The following is a 10652-nucleotide window of genomic DNA, read 5'->3' on the forward strand; positions in this document are numbered from 1 at the left end:
GTAAACATACATGCAAAACCTGAATCTTGAAATTGTGTGCTTTGTTTCAGAAGCTAGGAGACTCCAGCAAGCCAGTCATGAGAGCCGAGAACGTGACGCTAGCTCATCTAGCGAGACCCATGGTTATCCAAGGCGACCCTACTCTACTGGCTCTAGCCACTCTGGGCCCAGTCAAGAGAGACGTATCTCTACGTCATCTGAAAACCAATCTGCCTATCGGGAGTCTCCATCGTCTTTGAGTCGTTCAACACCTAAGGGACGGGAAATGGAGAAAGAGAGGAAGGATGAAGAAGGGAGACACAAAGATAGAGCAGAGGCTCAGCTAAGAACCCAAGACATGGAAAGAGAAGCATCCGCAATCTTCGCTGCTCTGTTTGAGAAGGACAATAAGTCATCTCGAGTATCAACAGAGGATGAATCTGAGAGTTCATCCAGGCCACTGACAGCAGCCAACTTGATTGACGTCATTATAACTCGCTCAATCAACCAACCTATGATGGACAGTCAGGACCAGGGTACTGATTCAGACAGTGGAGATGGGATGTCCATTGGACGGAGTGTGGTCTCATCCAAAGACAAATTAAACAAGACTGTTTCTGATTCTGACTCACTCAAGCAAGAGAATGGCGACAGCAATGCTGTGCCATCCTCTTCAACTGAGCGATCTCCAACTGCTGCAAAAGACCCCAATATGTCCAAACCCAAAGATACAGCTGGTGAAAGGCCAGAGCGATCACAGGAAAGCCTTGTCCCAGTCTCATCCCAATCACCACTGCCTATTACTCTAGCAGAGCACATTGACACTATCATCTCCATGGACTATAATAAGATAGATCAGACCAGCCAAGTGATACCATCAGCATCCACATCTACTTCGTCTCTTAGTAAGCGTGAACGAGGGAAAGCATCCGCAAGTATTGATACCTCCGAGAGTCATGAACCAGGACCTTCATCTAGCTCTCCAAGGTCCAGATACAGATCAACAGAGAGTGAAGTTGGATCAACTAACGATACAGGCAGAAGAAGCAGTCCTGTGGCTTCATCCCTTCAGACTATGCATGGAGGTCGTAGTAGCAGCATAAGTGAAACCAGAATGAGAAGTCAAGGGATGATGTCTTATGGTGGGCCGGCTGATCCTAACATCAACAGCTCTAAAGACAACAGTCCTAGAAGTCGAGCTGGATCAACTGCTTCAGATATATCTAGTGCCTCTGCATCACCTGCAAATGCCAGACCAGATAGCTACTCCAACAGGGTGTCCTCCCAGTGGGGGACTCGTAAAGACCTGGAAGCTGGTAGGGTGTCCCGCAGTTCATCAGAGCAGAGTCGTGAGGCATCCCCAGTCAGTGTTGGTGACATGACAGCTCCAGTGTCATGGCAAAGAAAATACCAGCAGGAAGGTAATGGAGCGGATAGCAGTGAGAATGCATCGAGAGGAGCTCAACAGCGATTTAGGGTCCATAGTTCCCAATCAACTTCCCCTCAGCAGCCAGAGAGCTGGGGAATGGCAGACTCTAATCGTCCCCCATCAAGAGGCAGGAGAAGGGAATCACCTAAAACAACTGTGGAACCAGGTTGTAGTTCTATGTCCCAGTTGGATGCATCCTCTAGTAGTGAGGACCGATCTCGCTTTACATCTGTGCCTGTGGAGAGTGGAGTAAGTGATAGCCAGAGACAGCTTAGCAGCAGTCTAGACACCAAGTCTAGATCAGAAGTGGAGAGTTCTCGTGGTGGAAACCCTGCACCCCAGAGCACTTCACATGAGTATGCCTCAGATGGTTCTCTGCAGCCTGCTGATAGCATGTCACAGATGAGACAGTGTCTCATGGGTTCTGCTCAGTCTCTCAGCAGATCTCCCAAACATGGACAGCCTAGTATGCTTCCCAGCAGTAGTCAGGGTAGACCACCACCACGCAAAGACACTGGCCTGTTCAAATTTGATCTACAGAAGTCAATTAATCGAATGATTGAGTCGCAGGTGCGCATGGACACACCTGTCAGGGTGGACACACAGGTCAGAATGGATGACTATGTGACTCGTCTTGTAGAAGCAGAAATGTCTAGTTCCAGATCGTCACCGCAGCGTTGTGACAGTCGAGAAAGCACCAGTACTGCTGAGTCTGGTGGCTTAGAGGTAGACGAGAGCCGTATTTCAGATGAATTTGATTTGGACAACCATGAAGCAGAGTCTGTTCAGCAGCCTAGCATTACACAATTGCGCCCTCGTGGGAGTAGTCCTAGGTTAGCAGTTCGTGACAGTGGGGAAGTAGATTCAGGACCTATGGAAGGTGGTGCTAGGTTAGCAGTGGGATCATCAAGTGGTATTGGAAGTAATCGAGTGACTGGTGTAACCTCACCAAACATGGCAGCACAGCAAGGTGATCTATCTAACCAACCCAGCCAATCAGTACAGACTTCACCAGCAGTGTCTGGTCAACAGGGCTTTGCAACATCAGCCAGTGGCAACGTGGGAAACCAGTTTGCTTACTCTGCACTGTCATTCAGATCACCCGCTCCTGCAGCTGCTGCAGCTTCCTCATCCACACCAAATACCGCCCAGAATCACCTCGCCAACCCCCATCGCCGGAACCCCTCCCCACACTTGGGGCCTGTCAGAGGGCCATCACCCGTTCCTGGTCCAGGTTTAGCTGGTACACGTGACAGGGAGCCAGCACCCTTGCTCTCTTCCCAATATGAAACCTTATCAGACAGTGACTAATATTTTATACTAGTAGACATTAGTTTAGTTTTTCAGTTGTAGTCTAAGCAGTTGTTAAGTAAGCAACTTGAACTTCTCTGTTACGAGAAGAAAGTTATGTTGTGATGTAGTAAGAGCATTTCTTTAATGCACTGTTATTGAAAAAAAATAAGTTTTGTTTCATTTTTCAGCTTATAAATTGCCCTTTTTAAGCCAATTTTAACTTTTGTTTGTCCTTCTGCAATTTGTCTCATCGGCCATTTTCTGTGGGGAAAAACCTTTTAATGAAAAATGTTTGAACTGATGACAAATTCAATTCAATCAGTGATTAATAGTGTTTGGTATCAGTTGTTGGCCAAGACAATGTGGATTTAATACCATTTCAAATTTGACTACCTAGCTAGAGGCAGTTTGGCAGTTTATCCCTGATGTAAATTTATCATTTTTATGATTTTTAGAGCTACTTTAATTGTAAGAGTTATTTTAATTGTTTTCGGGCAAGTGGAAATGTGAGTTCAATATTATAAGTTATCAACAAAAGCACGAGTGGAATACGGAAAAATATAGCGCTTCTGCGTCCCATAATCCAATGAGGCCGAATGCAGAGTTGATTATGGGACGGGACGCTATATTTTTCCATATTTCCACAAGTGCGCATGTGATAACGTATTTATCTTCAAGCAAACTTGACACGTGTCATAGAACACACAAGACGCATGTAGTGATACTAGCCGTGCAACATAGGTTTATACCACCACTCCATTCCGCAAATCTGATTAAATCTGATTGGAGGATTAGCGCGTACTTGAAGATAATACAAGTTATAAGTATTGATGACTGGTAGTGTAAGCACAATGAGGCTGAACATCAAGGTGGTTGTCACTACTCATTTGTTATCCTGCAATTTTATCCCTGAAATCAGTTACCTAAAAGAAACAAACAAATTTGTGTTTATGGTGAGGGTGGCCACTTCACACGAGACAAGTTAAAGGCAACCAGTTCCAGGCAATTTCCAATTACAAATTCCTTCACATTTCAGTTTTCTGAACGTTTCATGTGATAGTGAGTTACAGCTAGACAATTATCCCCTGTGCTGGTGAAGTATTCATTGTTCATATAACTTAGAGGGTCACTCCAAGTTGCCTGAAACCAATTGCCCGGTGTGACACATGGCCTTCACAACAGTATTGCTATTCAGAACCTATTTTCAGGATTTGAAATAGATTTTGCAACCCATTCTTATTAGAGAAAAGTAAAATAAATCATGCAGTTAATTTTAATGGTTAAAAGGACGACAAAGGCCATCCTGTAATTCTTAATCATGTTTGTCGATGAGTATCTGTTGATGGGGAGTCAATAACATTGATTGCTTAGAAAGTATCATTCTGTTTTAAAGAAACATCTCAACACGGGTCTAGGAACACTGTGTACTGAGATAGCAATTAGAAATACATATTCCACGTTATCACATCATTAAGCAAATCATGGATATGCTTTATTGACAATAGCCTTTGGTGAATTTTCATGGTGTTCTTTATGAAGTACTTGAAAGTGAGTAAGTTTTATGTGATTAGTTTCACAACTTACCATTGTTATTTTCTGGTCGCTTGTGAAACTTTGTTAGATTATTTTCTGTTCACTTTCGATCCCTCTATGTAAATTACACATGATAAGAATTTGTGTTAATGCTGTTGATGTAAAACATCATTTGTTTGTTTTATTAAAGGTACATGCTGAACAGTTCAGTAACAAGTTTCTCTACCACCCCGCCCCCCCCCCCCCCTCCCCATAAAAGTATGGTACATGAATGTCAAGTGTAATACCAGCAAAGATACAAGGAAAAAAGAAACATATTTTGAAATGCAAGATATTTTTCCCTTAGCACTGAAATTTTTCTTTTGAATAGCCAAATCAAAATAAAGACAGAAACATGAAGACATTGAAAACTAAGGATTGGAATAAATTCTTTTCTTTTTAAAGCCATCCATGTATCGTGGTACTTTAAAAAGTTTATCTGTTTGCAAGAGACCAACTAGTCTGAATGCTATATACACTAAATTGTTTAAATACCATGTAGCTTTATACAATGTCCCGTCTAAAATTGGCTTCTTGAACTGTTACATGTGAAGCTTTTGTTTTAATATAAACAAAGAGAAATGTATTAGTTCACAAGTGATATTTTTGTCAACCAAAGTTAAGAAACTGCTGAAACATTGTCACATGTAATGAAAATTCAGCTCTTTTCTTTTGTCTAGAAAAGTAATCTGGAAAACAAGAAGGGAAAAGTGTACAGTTGTTTTTGTTGTGAAGATATTCATTAAAAATGTTGTTGTATCTTAGCGATCAAATGGCTCAAATTTGTTTTCATTTTCGTTTTGTTTTTCATCCTTTCTTTTTAATACAAGATTTTCTGTGAACTGAGTTGGTCGAGCGTAATATCGCTAGCAACCAGAGTCGGTGTCACAGTTTTTTTCCAGGGCGAGTGTGAAAACTTTATTTTTACAAATGGCTTTTTCAAAAGATTTAGGAAGGGTTTAAATTTATCAGTAGGAATTTTCCTAAGGTTTTCTGTGAACTGAATGGGTCTAGTTGAATATTGCTTGTTATGAGAGTTGGACCGGTTCGGTTTGTTTGGTCTGATTTGGTCCAGTTCGGTTGGTCCAGTTAGGACTGCTTGGGTCTGGTTCAGAACGGTTTGGCCCGGTTTTGACTGGTTAGGTCCGGTCCGGCTTGCACCGGGCCAGTCTAATTTGTTCAGTTCTGTCCAGTTCGTTTTACTACTCATGAATGGCAAAATGTAAATGGATGATAAGCATTATAACTTATTAGAATATTCACGTCATGTATCGAGCCGGTTTACAGTGTGTTTACTGTGCAATGGTGATAGCTAAGAGACGTTGCCTTTATGAAATCAACAACAACAACAACCTTGAAAGTTGTCGGAAACTGGCTGTGGTTTCTATGGTGATGTCAGAATACACACTGTACAGTTCTTTATAGGCCTCTCTTTATATTAAATGTTATGCATGAGCACGTCACAATTCCCAAAATGAGGCCATAGGCGCAGCCACTGCAAGTGGTGCCGGTCGTGTGCCTAAAGTCTCATTTTGGGTAAGAATTATGATGTCATGCATGAATAAAAAGAGAGGCGTATGGGCAACCTTAAGGACTAATGAACCCTTTGCTTGATAATTGTAACATTTAATTAAAAAAATGGTTGATGTATGGGAAACCATGCAATCAATTCTCACTCCAAAGCTTATTAGTCGCCCACTTACATAGTTGCTCTGAGCAAAGTTGCCCTCCACAAACAAAACTTGCCTCTTAAATTTTTCAGAAAAAAGTTTGCTTCAGACCATCTGGTAACCCTGACACCAACCCTACCCCAATTCCTAACTCTAACCCTGACCCTTTCACCCTAACCCAAGCCAAAGCTCTATAGCCCTAGACCTAGCCCTAGCCGTCCTAGCCATAGCCCTACCCAAACCCTTACCTTAACCGAACCCTAAGCCCTAGCCCTGTCTGAACCTAAACACTAACCCCACCCCAACCCTAATGAACCCACACCCTCTAACCCCAACCCTTACCCTCATAATCCTAGCTGTAGTCCTAACCAAGACGCAACCTAAACCCTTAAAGCCCTAGCTCTACAGGTTGGGTTTTATGGGAGAAAAAAAACCACTGACAGACATGTAGTCATGATGTTATTCACGTCATGTATATTTACGACTGAAACTGTGGAGCCTGATTACAGTGTGTTTACTGTGCAATGGTGATAGGAGACATTCCCTTTATGAAATCAATAACAGCAACCTTGGTGCAAGTTGCCGGATATTAAACATTTTCCTTTTCTAACGATTTACACTTGCCTGGAAACTGCCTTTGTTCTGACACTGGCTGTGGTTTCTATGGTGATGTTAGAATGTTCTCTTTGGGCAACCGTAAGGACTGATGAACCCTTTGCTTGATAATTTTTAACATTTAATAAAAAATGGTTGATGTTTTGAAAACCAGTCAATTCTCATCCCCCCAAAAAGAAGCTAATTAGTTGTACATAGTCGCTTTGAGCAAAGTTGCCCCCTGCACACAAATCTTGTCTCTTAAATATTAAAAACTTGTCAAGTGTGATGCTTAGACCATCTGGTAACCCTAACCCTGTTCCTAACCCATAACCATTAACCCTAACACTGACCCTTACCCTACTCCTAACACTAACCCTGGCCCAAGCCATAGCTCTATAGCCCTAGAACATAGCCTAGTCCTATCCCTAGCCCTACCCAAACCCCAACCTCAATCGTAACCCTAACCTCTAAACCTAACCCTAAGCCCTAGCCCATCCAAACAACCAAACCTAACCCCAACCCAAACCCTAGCCGAACCCTAATCCTATCCTACCCTAGTCCATAGCCATAGCCCTGTCTGAACCCTAACCAAAATCGAACCCTAATCCTAATTCTAACCCTAATCCCAAATCCTAATTGACAATTACCAAACTGGACACTATTGATTATTGTCAAAAACCAGTCTTCTCACTTGGTGTATCTCAACATATGCATAAAATAATAAACTTGTGAAAATTTGAGCTCAATCGGTCGTTGTAGTTGAGAGATAATAATACAAGAAAAAAACACCCTTGTCACACGAAGTTGTGTGCTTTCAGATGCTTGATTTCGAGACCTCAAATTTTAAACCTGAGGTCTCAAAATCAAATTCGTGGAAAATTACTTCTTTCTCGAAAACTACGTTACCATCAACATCTCCCCATTACTCATTACCAAGCAAGGTTTTATGATAGTAATTATTTTGAGTAATTACCAATAGTGTCCACTGCCTTTAAGTTACCATAGTTTTATCAAACAATAAACCACCAGGGAAATGAACTTGGTCAATCAAATTTGAAAGAACAAAAAGAAGCTGACTAGAACAAGATGATTGAAGGCTAACCTGGTCTCCGGGCTGGTGCTCTACCAACTGATACACTGAGCTATATTAGTCGTTTAATTGGCAGTATCTGTGTTCAGATTTACTCAAATATGACATTTCAGACAGAAATATTTCAAGGGATGTTTTCTACTATCATCATCATTAGACTGTGTAAGTTTTATGTAAATCTGTGGTCTTCACGATTTTTGTTTCTTACCAATTCTGTAACGTTCCTTTAAATTGAATATTAGTAGTTTGAGTAGCTTAGGTTTCTGTTGATACAAATTCTCCCAGGATACAATACTGGTTTTATAAGCATATCTAGGGTACATAAATATGGGCAGAGTAGACAAAAACCTTAATTCATAAATACCTCAGACAGTTTCGCTATTCCTATTGGTGGAGAGCGCGTCACGTGGGTGTGTATAAACCTTTGTTTATGACCAGTAAAAAGTGGTAAAACATGGGCGTGACACGCGAGTTTCTTCATTCCTATTGGTCGAGAGCAACGGCCGAGACAGATGTGCCACATCACGCGATACGCGCAACGCGCACAGCATTCCCTTATAAGGAGTTGTTTACCCGAGGGCCTTGACTGGGCCTTACCATTTCACAGCTGGAGGGGTGTTGTGTTGAAAGAAATCATTGAAAAATTATAATTTTTGCATTTATTTTACTTTTTGACCATAAGTTTTGATGTTTTTTGGCCGAAAAGGTATGAATGTGAATCAAAGTGTGTTGAATCGGTTTTCAACTAGTGGTTTAAACCCGCCGAGGCCTGGTTCTTGATCATTTACCTCGACTTCGTCTCGGAAAAATTATCAAGAACCAGGCCTCGTTGGGATTAAACCACTAGTTAAAAAAATCTTCACCACACATTGATTTCCTTAATTATACTGCCGCTGAGCTGCCATTGCAATCTATAGGCCTACACCCCATTGGTATAATTCATCATCAACTTCATCCTTAAAAAAGAAAGAATTGTTAGCGATTGAAAATATCTTGGAATACTACATGGATCTATACATTTAATTTTGTTCAAATGATTTGGATAAAGTAGTAGGCGACTGGACTACAGTGTGATATATTGATAAAATGAATTATTATTAGTCACCATTGAGGGGGGGGGGGCTCTTAGGATGATAGTAATGTTCTTGTTTCTAGGGCTTTGCTCTTTTTTGTTCTTTTTTTTACATTTTATTTCCAAATCATTTGTTTACTATAACTTGATGTATGGTAGCCATGCTTTACATTTACAATATGGTGTTTCCACAAACGCAAGGAGACCTCTGAGTAACTCTTTATATGATTGAATCAATACCAACCTTGGTGCCAAAGGCCGGAAAAAAAAAAATTATGTTTCTTAAGATTTACACTTCTTAAGTTTACACTTGACTGAAAACACTCCAAGAAATTAACTCTAGCTCACTTGACCAAAAGGCTGTGAAACAGGTGGTTTCTATGGGAATGGATACACACGTAGTCTTTATACCACGTAAATTTGTATCAAAGACCAAACAATTTTAATTTAACCCTAATTTTTTTTCTAATGGTTATAAGAGACCGTCCACTTTATGGTAACTCAACACCAAAAATGTTTAAAATTATAATACTCAGGTTCCAATACTAATCAATTGTTATTTTGCAGGGACATAATCTCCGGGGGGGGGGGGGGGGGGGGGGGGGGGGGGGGTGGGGCCCAGGTCGAAATTCCAGTTGAACACAGTTAACTGGGGTCAACTGGTTCAACTGGATAGTGACCAAACTCGTCCATTTTCCATATTAACCATCTGGTTTGGACTAGGGTGTTCAACTAGGTTTAAATTATAAACCAGTTAGTTTCTGTCCATTTTCCATATTAAGCCAACTGGTTTTAACTTTGTTTAACTAGTTTATCAACTGATTTTCAACTAGTTCCTGTTAAACCCAGTTTAACTAGGTAATTCAACTGGAATTTTGACCGGGGGGGGGGGGGGGGTGTCAAAAATGAATGACCACGAGTAATAACAAAACCACATTTTAATTTTCCTATAAATTGTACCACAAAATGATGCAGGGAGACACTATTCCATGTAACCCTGGGCGTCGAGGATGAAGTTGAAGTGCAGCGGAGAGAGTGACCTACAAAATTGGCATGATACCAGCACATCGCATTTTTTATTCCAAGCAGTACTGTATCCAAGGTGTTCTGGGGGGAGAGGGAGGGGGGAGACTGTATGACAAGGGGAACAATGTTAGTAATGTCTTTTATGAGTGAATGAGTGTAAACTTATGTGTTGTGATGGTTTGAAGTTGTAAAATCAAATGAGTCACCTCATTTCAAAGAAAATCAAGTTCTGCAGGAAGGTCTACGGCTACTGATGGAATGCTTGGTGGTGGAACTGTTGGGGGCGCTGTAGGTGCAACCTGACACTAAAACTTGCTCTGTCAATTTTTAAATCTGAGCACTTTGAACATTTGATGCGGGAAAACGGCTTAAGCTGTTGATTTCCAGAGCAAGGTCACCAAGTTGGTGCTAAAATTAGCAAAGCTGTCTTGCATTTAACTTTAAACACCGGTCGGTTTGCTCATCAGGAGGCCAAGACTAAAACCAACATTCTGACCTGCATGTTCCATGTTCTGCATGATTTTAAACACTCATAGAAACTTCTTTTTGTTAAAGTGGTCTCTGATTACTCTTCAAATTCAGGTAGTTTTCATCTTATCAACAACTTTTGAAATCAATATTTGTATTTATTTGTTTAATCTGGCCATTGTTGTTTTTGCTTGTACTGTTTTTTTGTATCTTTGTCTTTGCACTGTTTGTTTCTTTGTAAATTGTAAAGCGCTCCGTTCTTTGTGGGGCGCTATATAAATGCTTTCATTATTATTATTATTATTTTTTTCTTTCTTTTCTTTTTCAGACTGTATAGTAACTTTTACAAATTTCAGAACTTTTAATATCTTAGCACAAAGTAGTAGCCATGGGTATCATGATTTTACAGTTAGTGTTGATAGACTTTGCTTTCTTGATGTCCTCCTATCTAAGTCT

At 40.8% G+C, this 10652-nt stretch overlaps 1 protein-coding gene across 1 annotated transcript in view; it reads left to right on the forward strand.

Moving 5' to 3' along the window:
* The window catches only part of LOC117290974 (nuclear receptor corepressor 1-like), a 74354-nt gene extending 69312 nt beyond the window's left edge, over positions 1 to 5042 (forward strand). The window contains exon 31 of the mRNA XM_033772564.1: positions 51 to 5042. Within this exon, the coding sequence (XP_033628455.1) occupies positions 51 to 2719 (2669 nt within the window). The 3' untranslated portion in view covers positions 2720 to 5042. The remainder of the gene's footprint in view (positions 1 to 50) is intronic.
* Positions 5043 to 10652: the final 5610 nt, after the last annotated feature.

Source organism: Asterias rubens, chromosome 5 (genome assembly GCF_902459465.1).
Source record: "Asterias rubens chromosome 5, eAstRub1.3, whole genome shotgun sequence".
NCBI classification, from domain to species: Eukaryota; Metazoa; Echinodermata; class Asteroidea; order Forcipulatida; family Asteriidae; genus Asterias; species Asterias rubens.